At 37.7% G+C, this 10,560-nt stretch overlaps 2 protein-coding genes across 2 annotated transcripts; one reads left to right on the top strand and one right to left on the bottom strand.

Annotated features, from left to right (window-relative positions):
* Nucleotides 1–257: 257 nt before the first annotated feature.
* Nucleotides 258–6,962, top strand: LOC110064929 (NMDA receptor synaptonuclear signaling and neuronal migration factor-like). The gene is made up of 13 exons (XM_089275347.1): nt 258–625; nt 805–869; nt 1,769–2,069; nt 2,283–2,351; nt 2,887–3,077; nt 3,265–3,338; nt 3,572–3,619; nt 3,921–3,995; nt 4,147–4,180; nt 4,511–4,581; nt 5,005–5,084; nt 5,465–5,643; nt 6,238–6,962. Exons 1-13 carry the CDS (start codon nt 561–563, stop codon nt 6,324–6,326), a joined length of 1,341 nt encoding a protein of 446 aa, XP_089131473.1. The 5' UTR covers nt 258–560; the 3' UTR covers nt 6,327–6,962.
* On the bottom strand, nt 6,178–10,416 carry LOC110064931 (trans-L-3-hydroxyproline dehydratase-like). Its single transcript, XM_089275349.1, has 2 exons — nt 9,548–10,416; nt 6,178–7,273 (listed from the first exon to the last, which is right to left on the bottom strand). The coding sequence occupies exons 1-2, from the start codon at nt 10,322–10,324 to the stop codon at nt 7,010–7,012; spliced, it is 1,041 nt and encodes a 346-aa protein (XP_089131475.1). The 5' UTR covers nt 10,325–10,416; the 3' UTR covers nt 6,178–7,009.
* Nucleotides 10,417–10,560: the final 144 nt, after the last annotated feature.

The following is a 10,560-nucleotide window of genomic DNA, read 5'->3' as shown; positions in this document are numbered from 1 at the left end:
CCGTCGCGAGGGCCGAGGGTTGCAGTACAAGTATGTTTATATTTAATAATATTTTTGGCACTTGAGATATCTAGCATCTTGATGGAGTCAGTTATGCACATGCGGTCATGGTTTAGTCTCAATATACTATTATTTGTTATTTCAATATTTATCCTTGGCGCGCCTAATGAGCGGATGTCGTGATATCATTGTTGCCCCGACGTTTTGTTCATTGATGCAGAACGTACACATAAGCCCCAAGAACAAAGGAGTTGCTTGGTGACCAAGTACGTCCTCATGGAAGGTTTTGAGAGTACGTGACGCGTTTGAAAAGTTTCTTGCGATTGCTAAGGACATTTTGTATTTGCACAAAGAGTGAAAAATCTCGTTAATACGCTTGTGCACGTCAATGTACTTTGAAGAGAGCAATGGAGTCCTTTGTGTGAGTGACATCTCGGCGGGTATTTGAGGTTACATGGAAAGGGCGTGTGTAAATGACTGCAACATCATTCAACGTTTACAAAAACATGTATCAAGAGAACTAAATTGAGAAAGAAACGTGAGGCTGGAAGAGCTTAGACATGGGTGCCATAGTCTCTCATCGCAAGGGCCAGAGAAGAATATCGCGAGTTGAGCAGAAGGCAATGTAAGTTTGATTCCTTCTATGTTTGTACTGATCGAACACGATCGAATTCATAATGTGCTGATTACAATTTGCGTGTTTGCTTGTGAAATGTCATGAATCAAATATAAATTCGTTTTATTTAAGAGACCCTTAAAAAACAATTTCATAACAATTCATGTGTCTTTCATTTATCTTTGAAGAGCGGTCAGTGCATTCTCCACACAATCTGCAAAAGTGGATGAAAATACCAGGCAGGAACAGGAAAGTGCGTATAAATTAATTAACAGTTGTCTGAATTCACTCGAGCTGTTTATTGAGTGTCGAAATTATAAAAAGAAAAGTACGTGATTCATCTTTTCTTTAAAACACCAGCCTTCTTGTATTTGTTCTACACAGTTTTGTACAGCAGACTTAAACTCCCGTGTCGTACTGTTTTAATACGAAGTGATGTTTACTGACTACTTTGTTAATTGATATCAAGCATGCCCAATATCTCAACACAAAGAAAATAAGCTATAAAGCCTTTGAGTGATATCAGGTTCAATACTAAACTGGATCATCGTCAGGAAGATGGTTGTCTCAAAGTTAGAGTTTTCTGTTCTCTCGTAGAGTAGCAAGTTTCATTTTCTAAACTACTAATTAAGGTCACTGGGTACATGAGCTAATCCCATTACAAAATGCTATTAATAATCCATCAGGCATCGAATTTGCTATCAGCTTACTTCAAGTTCATTTGATACACTAGCTAGCTACTTATAATGCTTACAATTGCTGGGGCTGATACAGGATTTTAGAGAAGGTTGTTTGATTTCTGCAGATACACCACATTTTCCATCATCTTCCCACAGTGATGAACATTAGTCAAACTTTGTACCTGATCCTGGACTGGAAATAAATTTTCATCCCAGTTCTTGCAGTGAGCCAGCAGATTTCCTGCAAGCCTCAGATTTCGTACAGAGAGTCAGATAGCTAGTGTGCAGTATGCTTATATCTTGCATACTATTTAAATTCATTCACACAGTTAACAGCAGTGTACTTTGTCCTAGATATTCCATTTTGTCTGAGTGCCTGGAATTGATTCGCCTTCAAAGAATTACAATATTCCTCATTATTTTTAAAGAAAATTATTTATTACTAGTTATTCCTGTCTCCAATCTTCATTAGCACCTGCCCAGCCACCGGCTCAACAGAACAGTCCGGCCACAACACAGAGCAGTACCAATATTGCAGTGGCATCATGGGGTGAAGGGATAGTAGGCACATCATCTCATGCCTTGCATGATAAGGGCGTGATCTCATCCAGGGGTGTGGAACGTGAAGTAAAATCTAGCAAAGATATGTACCCATCATTAAAGCCCAAAACACCTGATCCAAACAAGAACATTGAACTGTATACAGGCTTCGCTACAGTGACACCAATACCAACACAACCAGACAAAGAAGAGGCAGCTATAACCATACAAAGGTACTTCATAAAGATCTTTGATCTTGTCAATTATGTGATTTTATGTTTAATGATAACCTTGAATGCATGATAAAGTATATCCAAGTGTTGTTTCAAAATATAAGGCAAATCTAGAAATCAGTGGGAAAATGGCATTTCCATTCAAGGGTTAGGGTCTTACTGTTTAGATTTTTATTTCTAATTAACTAACAGGATTTATTATTGATGTCACAGGCATGTGAGAGGGTATCAGTCCAGGAAACTACTCAAACAGCAAGAATTTTCAGCTAAAATTATTCAGCGGTATGTATATATTCTGATATTCTATATGTTTGTTTTGAAATATTATTAACTTGTTCTCAGTTACTTTCTTGGTTAACTAATTCATCAGCTGTGAAATAGTTGCACAGCAGTATAATGCTTCCATTAATGACAAAAAACATGTTTAAGTCTCCATTTATCCCCTTAAAGCTAAGGGAGGAAACCATGTTGTTAGATAATTGAAGCCTAAACATTCTATGAATGCACAAAGTCTGGAGACAAGCACTTCTAATTAGCTGTTTTTGGGTTGTGTCATGATTTTAACATGCATTGCAAAGGGTTTTTCATTGGTGTGGAATTGTTCTTATCAACTACCAGATGATTTTCAATGATCTTCCTTTGAAGACTGTAGAATGCACATGATAAAATAAACATTTCTGTTTTCTGGGTATATTGCTTGTCACTTGCCATTAGCATGCTTAAGCCACCCCCTGCTTCACTATTGTAAAAGTAAGGGTACATGTAATTCAAGTTATACAAAAACATTCATTTTGATGACCTGCATTTAACTCATCAGGGGCTACCGGAGGCACCAAAAAACAAGAACTGACAAAAGTGATCCAAATCAACCAGACACTTTTAAAGAGGATGAAGATGATAGTGGTAACGACAGTGACGATAACGACAAGAGGAAGAAGTCTGAATACAGGAAGCCATGGAAGGAGTCAACTGTTGCTGCTCCTATCATTGACTCTGATGTAAAAATTGGTAAGATTGTATTTCTAACTAGATCACATTACTTTAGCAAAATGGACCATCAAAACAGTCAAATGAGAAGCATCCTGCTGAACTGTATAACACATGAAGTTGTATAAAGCTACTGTAAAAGCCACTTGAAACCCCACATTCCTTTCTCTCACATAGTTGTGTATATACCTGCCATATATTTTCTCAGGGGAAAAAACTAAAGAAGACTTCAATATGTACCAAGAGGACATTACAGACTTAAAGTGGAAAACAGAACAACAGGTATGTAATAGTCATGGTCACCAGTATTATGTGTTGGGCTCTGGTCATGCAGTGTAAGTGGCATACAAGCATACATGCATACATACAGATGTTGTACGGACAGTTGCATCAAGTTTAGCTTAATGGGTTACCAAATTTCCTTAGGTATGGGGCTCTCCTCATGTGCCCTCAATGCACAGGAGCACCTTCATACATCATAACAACTACTAATTTGATTCCTTTGATTGAACTAGTTGGAGATGACAACAATGGGAGATGATTATGTTCCTCCACGAATAGTGGTAAGTAATATTGTGAGTGGTTATAATAGCAATTATGCATACATTTACTGTTCTTTTTACATAATTTTCATATTTATTGTTTTTATTTAAGTGTATTGAAGCTCTCTACTCCCTCTTGTTCTCTCTCTACTATTTCCATTTAAATATAATTTATGGTCTCCACCAGTGATTTTACATATCTAGTGATCATCACTTTCATAAAAATGGGAAATGGGAATCCTCTTCACTAAGAACAGCTTTACCATTACAATCAAGATCTAGTGGCAATTTTAATGGACTCTTCTGAATTAAATTACCCAAGGTCATTGCCTCCAATGTTCCAAGATCTGATGTGCTAGAAAAGATTGTGAGAGATGATGTTCTCAAGATAACTTATGTAAGTATTTGTTAATTTTAAACATAATTTGGTTATTATATAACCTGATAGTATACGATATATCTCAGCCAATCAGATTGCATCTGCATTAGTATACCAGTTGAATTCCACTAAAGTTGATAATTATTCATCATACTTTTTCCTTTTTTAGGATTTCTCCACAGCAACACTTGAAGATGTGTTAGGTATTCACAATAAATCATTATATTTATTTTTTAACTTTACTTCAAGCTGGGAAGTAAACATCTGCATTTTCCACCAAAGTCATAGGTTGGTGTTAAGAGAAGATGCACTGCAATGGAGGACTCATTTTAGAGGCCAGAAATTTTCTTACACCTCAAAATTGCTAAATATGAACATGAATGTGAATTCCTTTAACTTTGCACTTATGCCATTATTTCATGTTAGGTACTTTGATTAATAGTGCTGTTGTGTAACTTCAGGTCTATATTGCTTAAATTTTTACAACCCCAAACAGAACCATTAGTACCTAAATACCCTTATCACTTCAACAGAAAAGATTGCAACTGTGCTGGAAAATTTTCAAAGTAAAAGTAAAGCCAGATCAATAGCATTTGTTTGCCAGGTAAGTTCAACAATCCTCATTAAAAGGATGAGAGTGAGAAGTATTTAAACAGCAGCATAGGATCATCATCTGGCTCAGGTGTTTCATTAATGTCTTCAGCAAGAGGGCACCTGATTTTCACAGGGAGGCAAAACTTTTCTGAATTGTTCCTCTAAATGGTTCAACCAAGCAAGCAAAATCATCCTCAGAGCTTGTCAATTTGCCCAGTGCCTGCTAAGTGGCCCATAATAGAACCACTGGTGGCTATCAAAGGTCATACAAACTAAGTGATTGAACTGAGATTTCATCATTAAAATTTTATGAAGTTCTGCGAAGAAGATCAAAGCAGTAGTTTACATACATTTGTCAAGAAGTAACTCTCTCAAATTATCACCAATTTTCATTATTATGTAGTCATCTTTCCTGCTTTTGTTGTAACATCAGGGTGGTCCTGGCTTCTGCAACCCTGTGAAGGGAAAGATGTTCACCAAAGCCAAGTTGAAACAAGATCAAGAAATAAGCAGGTACAGTGTCACAATAATTATTAGTACCTTACAAATTGCCAAATCGAACCCAAGGAAGTCTGATGCAACACATGTGAACATGATGTCAGGAACATCTACAATTTCACCCAGTGTAAGGCCAACCTTATTTCATTCCCAGATCTGACTCTGTTTGATGCTGAAAGGTAAGATCTGGAAGAGTTTGATACTACACCATTTTGTATTGGCTACTTGGCTGTGGGAGATCAGGGTACAAGATTAGGTCCAACCATCAATGGCTGGGGCATGTATTAAAGGTCGCTTTTTTGTGTGGTTTTCTGTCACAGTCAGCATGAGAAGGAGTAGGATAAATCGCTATGATCTACCACTGACTTTAAAAAACTCTGCTCTTGATTTCACAGTTTCTGGAAGAATCTTGGTACATACATGTCCAAGATAGATCCAGAGCAGACAAAGATACACTTCATTGGCAATAATGTGACTGGAAATAAGACAGGAGAAAAATTAATGAAGTTCCTTTCCAAAGCAATGCGACCATCAAAGGTCAAGGTTGAATCCCCATTAGAACTAGGGCAAGCAGGTGGGTGATAGAAAGTTTGTCACTTCCAACAAATAATGCACATTCAGAGGTGTCTGATCAGGTGTAAGGATGTTAGGATGCCATTAGAGTCACCTTTTCAAGTGAGGCTATCATGGTATTGATGATAAAGAAGGTCAGAGGCAGCAGACAGGTTAGCTGGGTGCATGCGACATGTATATGTAAGCTGAAACCACTTGTGGTTGTCACAGGTTTCTTGAACGGCACATAGACTCATGACTTGAAATTAGCCCAAGATTCAATTTGACTTGTACTGTGCGAAAATATCCACTTGAATAGTCAGACTTCAAGATTTCTCCCATGGACCCAACAGGTTAAGACATCATTACACAAATCATTTGGTGACTCTCAGATGGAAATGGTTAAACTGACCAATGAAGTTGATGTCCCTCAAATCAACATAGCATCACTTCACAGGCAGACTGTATTCAATTTGGTACTTTCTCCTTTAAGTTTAAGGTAAAGCTTGCTGTAATATAGTTACACATGACACAGAAACTATCCCTCAAAAAGAAATATGTTCTGTCATTATTGTAATAATTTATTACTTTTGGTAACATGCTACTTCCATTTTAGGCAGAGAAATGCTGGCACTCTATTTTGATTATGACAAGTACAAACTATGGAAAAGCAGAATGCACTCCAAGGTTTCATTCAAGTTGTAATTTTAAATGCAAAGCCTCTACTTGACAAATCATTGTAATTATCATTATTGAGTTTGCTAGTCTACTGTATAATTTACCTGGATATTGTAAACTACACTCTATTTATTTCGCACATATTTTAGACAAGTCAGAACAGTGAAATTGTAAATAAATAATAATATAGTGTTCTCATTGTAAGGTAGCCTCAAATTGGAAATTAAATGAGTGGGTTGCAAGTTACGATATTTTGATCAGTAGGTCATCTTCACTTCATTAACTAAGCCCCATAAAACCATAATTTGCCATGTGGTTTTACGGTTACATAAAGTAGTTGTCAACAATGGTTCTGACCTTCTCTAGTGGAATAATTCTTGAGATGAAACATACAAAAAAATAAAAACAAATAAAAACTATCATACTTTAAATTATTTTGAGGTTTGCTTCTACGAGATGATACATGACATTCTTGTACAATAATTGTATTTAAATAAATACTATAATAAGTGAGCATGATGTACATAGCCTTTATAACAATGATATCAGCTGTAACATTCCTAAGTATTTTTATTACATGTATTTAAAATACCTAAGTTCAACTGTTGTAATTTTGATTGACCACCTTTTGGTGAGAAGTAATAAAGCTATATTTATACCCTACATGTTCCTAAATAACATAATTTACTTGCAAGGTCTTGCTTGACATTTCATTTCAGTAGAAATCCTTCCCTAAAAGGATCATCCTTCTCCACTGAGAAGGTGCATTTCCCAGTGTAATAAGCATGGCCTGCCACCTCTACATGAACTGCATCAAAGTCCCCACACTTAGTATCTTTTACAGCTTGAGCAGTAAATCTTGAACCAACCAGGCCCTGCTCAAAGACACGTAGCTGATGCAGACCAATCTGTTGACGAGCATACTGCACAGCAATACGAGCTGTCACTCCAGATCCAGTTGGGCATCTGTCAACCTGAATATTAAAAACGTTTTAGGCATAAAAACCATGCCAAAAGGGCATACATTCACCTCCTATAGACATGTAATACTGCATGTAACAATCCTTCCTTACTGCATGACGTGCCAACATAATGCCTATGTAGGATCCATGGTACCTAACAATAGATGCTTACCCTTATACATTTGGGGGAATACATTGATACACATCTTAATGAGTTCTGGTCAAATTTCTTGGGACTTTTTCTCTTTTGGGGGGGTGGGGTGGGGGCAGGTAATGCCTTATAATCTCCATTTATTTGGCAAAGCCAAGAATGTCCTGGGCTTGTCAGAAAAAAATTACTCTCACTACCTTGCAAGCTCTCCATTTAACTATTTTGTCACACAATGTTGGTAGTAATACGCCACTTTTCTGTGGCTTTTTGACCCCTTCTGGCCGGAGATTTCTTTTCCCACAAAAAAGGATGAAATGAAAGGAAATACGAATCATTTCAATCTGATTATCCGCTTGAGGGCAAACAAGTCAGAACTCAATGTCTTTTTGTAGTCTGTTAATAAACTGTTCACCACAGGGTGATTAAGTTCTCCCTCTTTCAGCACTTAAGGCTATTGTTTTAAGCAGTAATTGCAAAAGCAAAACTTGCCAAAATTCACATGGAACTTGCCAACTTCTTTGCACATTGCTTAATTTGAGCAAACTGTCAATTGATATTGAAGAGAACATCTGGTTTGACTGGAAAAGAATAAGACATGCTACGGCAACTGTAGCCATAGGTACCGGTAACTGTTTCCACAGGTTTTTCAAGTTCTCCCAAACTTTCACAAATGCTTCTGTAATCATACCACTGGGGCAGATACTGGATTTTAGAGAAAGGGGTGCAAGATACACAGACTGCTGTGGTACTCGGAAATGGGATTTCTGACATTCTGAGGCCAAGTCAGTGTGTTGTAATGTCTCATTTTTAAATTTAGGAGGATCGACGACAATCTGTCCTAGTACCATACTGAATGGGTTTTCATTTCAAGATAAATATTAAATTTGAATGGTCTTTGGAAATTATAGCAAAAATTTTAACATCACAGCAATCATTTGTCAATGTCTCTTGCAAAGAGTGTTTTGTGATGACATGAAAGCCAGCTGCATTCACAAGCCTCTCCTTCCCTCTGCCCCAACCCTTCCTCCTACATATGAACAAATACTCACACCCAAATCAAATTGCATAAAATTAATAATAACTGTTCTCCAATCAACATTGAAACTGGGAACGTTACTGGCCTGTCACTCTAAAATCACCTCGCTTACAATAGTATTATACATAACCAGCCAAACCACAGATACAAAATCTGTTTCTACAATATTATTTATATAGTACCATGTTCTAATATCTTAAAATTACACAATCATCTGATAACTGTCAGATTCGTAATAAATGATTTACCTTTTGGTCCTTTTGTTACACGTTTGAAAAGGATTGAAATGAATTTCAAAAGAACTGATCTTTAATGATCCAACTGAAAGCTCCTTGATTGTGCAATTTCATTGGTTCAATAAAGGTAAAAGTTTCTCCCCAGCAATTATTTGTCATTTAAATTGTACACCTGTCATGAATAATAAAATAATGCAGCTCACTAAGTGATCTAGGAGTGACTCCCATATGTAAATGAATCACCAAATGGTCGGTATTGTTGATAAGATTGAAAAATTAAACGGGTTTTCACCTGCCCTCAAAAACCACTGACGAAGATACAGTTTTTCTAGCCAAACCCAATCTTGAAAATATATCAAGCGATGCAACAACCTTGGTTTTCTATGACAACAAGGTTTTGTAGAAAACTGAAATAAAGCTCAATGCAACCTCGATAGAAGCTCACTGTAAAGTCATAGACAAAGCTCTAAAATATTCAAGTTAAATTTTTTGATCTCAGCTGTATCTTAGAACTGACCATTGCAAACACAGTACAGAGAAATCTTGTCTCTTTTTTTCACTTAATTTATCACTGTATTTCTCCTCAGATAATGGTTCAGTACTTCTGAAAAAGTACAATCTTAAGTAAACTCCTCGAGCTGCGAAAGGCAAACAAATTCCGCGAAAATTTAAATTTCAAACTCCCGTCATGTTTGATCACGAATCAGAACGCGATAGAAAATATAAACTTCCTATATAAGTTTCCTAACAGAAATTCCATTTGGGGTAATTTCACACAAGAATAACACGGACTATGCTGGAGGAGTCAATAAAAGGATAATCACCTTTAAAAGCTTCACTTATTTTGGATTTAGAAGCCTTACCTCGCTGTCGGCAAAAACACAAACGTTCGCTGTTGTCTCCTGTGGATCGCCATTATACATGTTTTTTCCATCGGTTATGATGGTTCCGTACAGAAAAGCTAGCTCTTCGCTGTCTGGGTGATGCAGCCTAACTTGACTTTTGGCCGCATTGGTGATCACATTGGCAGCATCCACGATCTCGTTTATTCGGGAAGATCGCACGTCAACACCCAATCGGTCTCCAGGGACGATGGCGTAAAAAGCACCTCCAAACCCAACGTCAACTTTCACTTTGCCAAACTTCTCCGTGTTGATCTCGACGTCAAGCCCAAACGCAAATGCAGGGACAGAAACGAAGCGAACACGGCCTGATTTTCCTTCTTCTATATCGACTAAAGCTTTCACCACGCCGCAAGGGCACTCGATAAACACAGGTACTTCACCAACACTCGAACGCGACACGTCTGTGCTGAGAAGACCCGAGTCGACAGCGTATCGACCAAGAGCGATAACAGCGTGTCCACACATCGTGCTGTATCCTTCGTTATGCATGAAAAGCACTCCCAAATCGGCCTTTTCGCTGTGTGGTTGGACGATCACAGCGCCATACATATCATAATGTCCGCGAGGTTCGAACATAACCAGCTTACGAAGGTGATCGAGGTGTTCTCGAACGTACCGTCTTTTGGCCAAAATAGTGTCTCCTTTGATCTCGGGGTAGCCGGAAACTATTATTCTGAGCGGTTCGCCTCCTGTGTGCATCTCAATTGTAGAGATTTCGGGGCCGTTTTCCTCCATCGTTATTGAAGTCAATGAATGCAGCGAAAGATTCGAACAAATTCAGCTGATTTCCAAACGTCTAGAGTTCCGGTCGGTGGACCTAGCGCGCGCATGTCCCGCTGTTAAACAAAAAGGCGGGAAATAATTAATCCACAGCAGGAGTGACAGCGGGTAGGGACCAGGCTCAATCAACCACTAATACTAAGTGCCCAATCGTCAAATTATTTCTCCTTTTATTTTATTCTTATTGACAT

The sequence above is a fragment of the Orbicella faveolata genome, unplaced genomic scaffold (assembly GCF_042242905.1).
Source record: "Orbicella faveolata isolate gen_17 unplaced genomic scaffold, um_ofav_v1 contig_36, whole genome shotgun sequence".
In the NCBI taxonomy this organism is placed as follows: domain Eukaryota; kingdom Metazoa; phylum Cnidaria; class Anthozoa; order Scleractinia; family Merulinidae; genus Orbicella; species Orbicella faveolata.
This window is presented reverse-complemented; position numbering and strand designations above follow the sequence as displayed.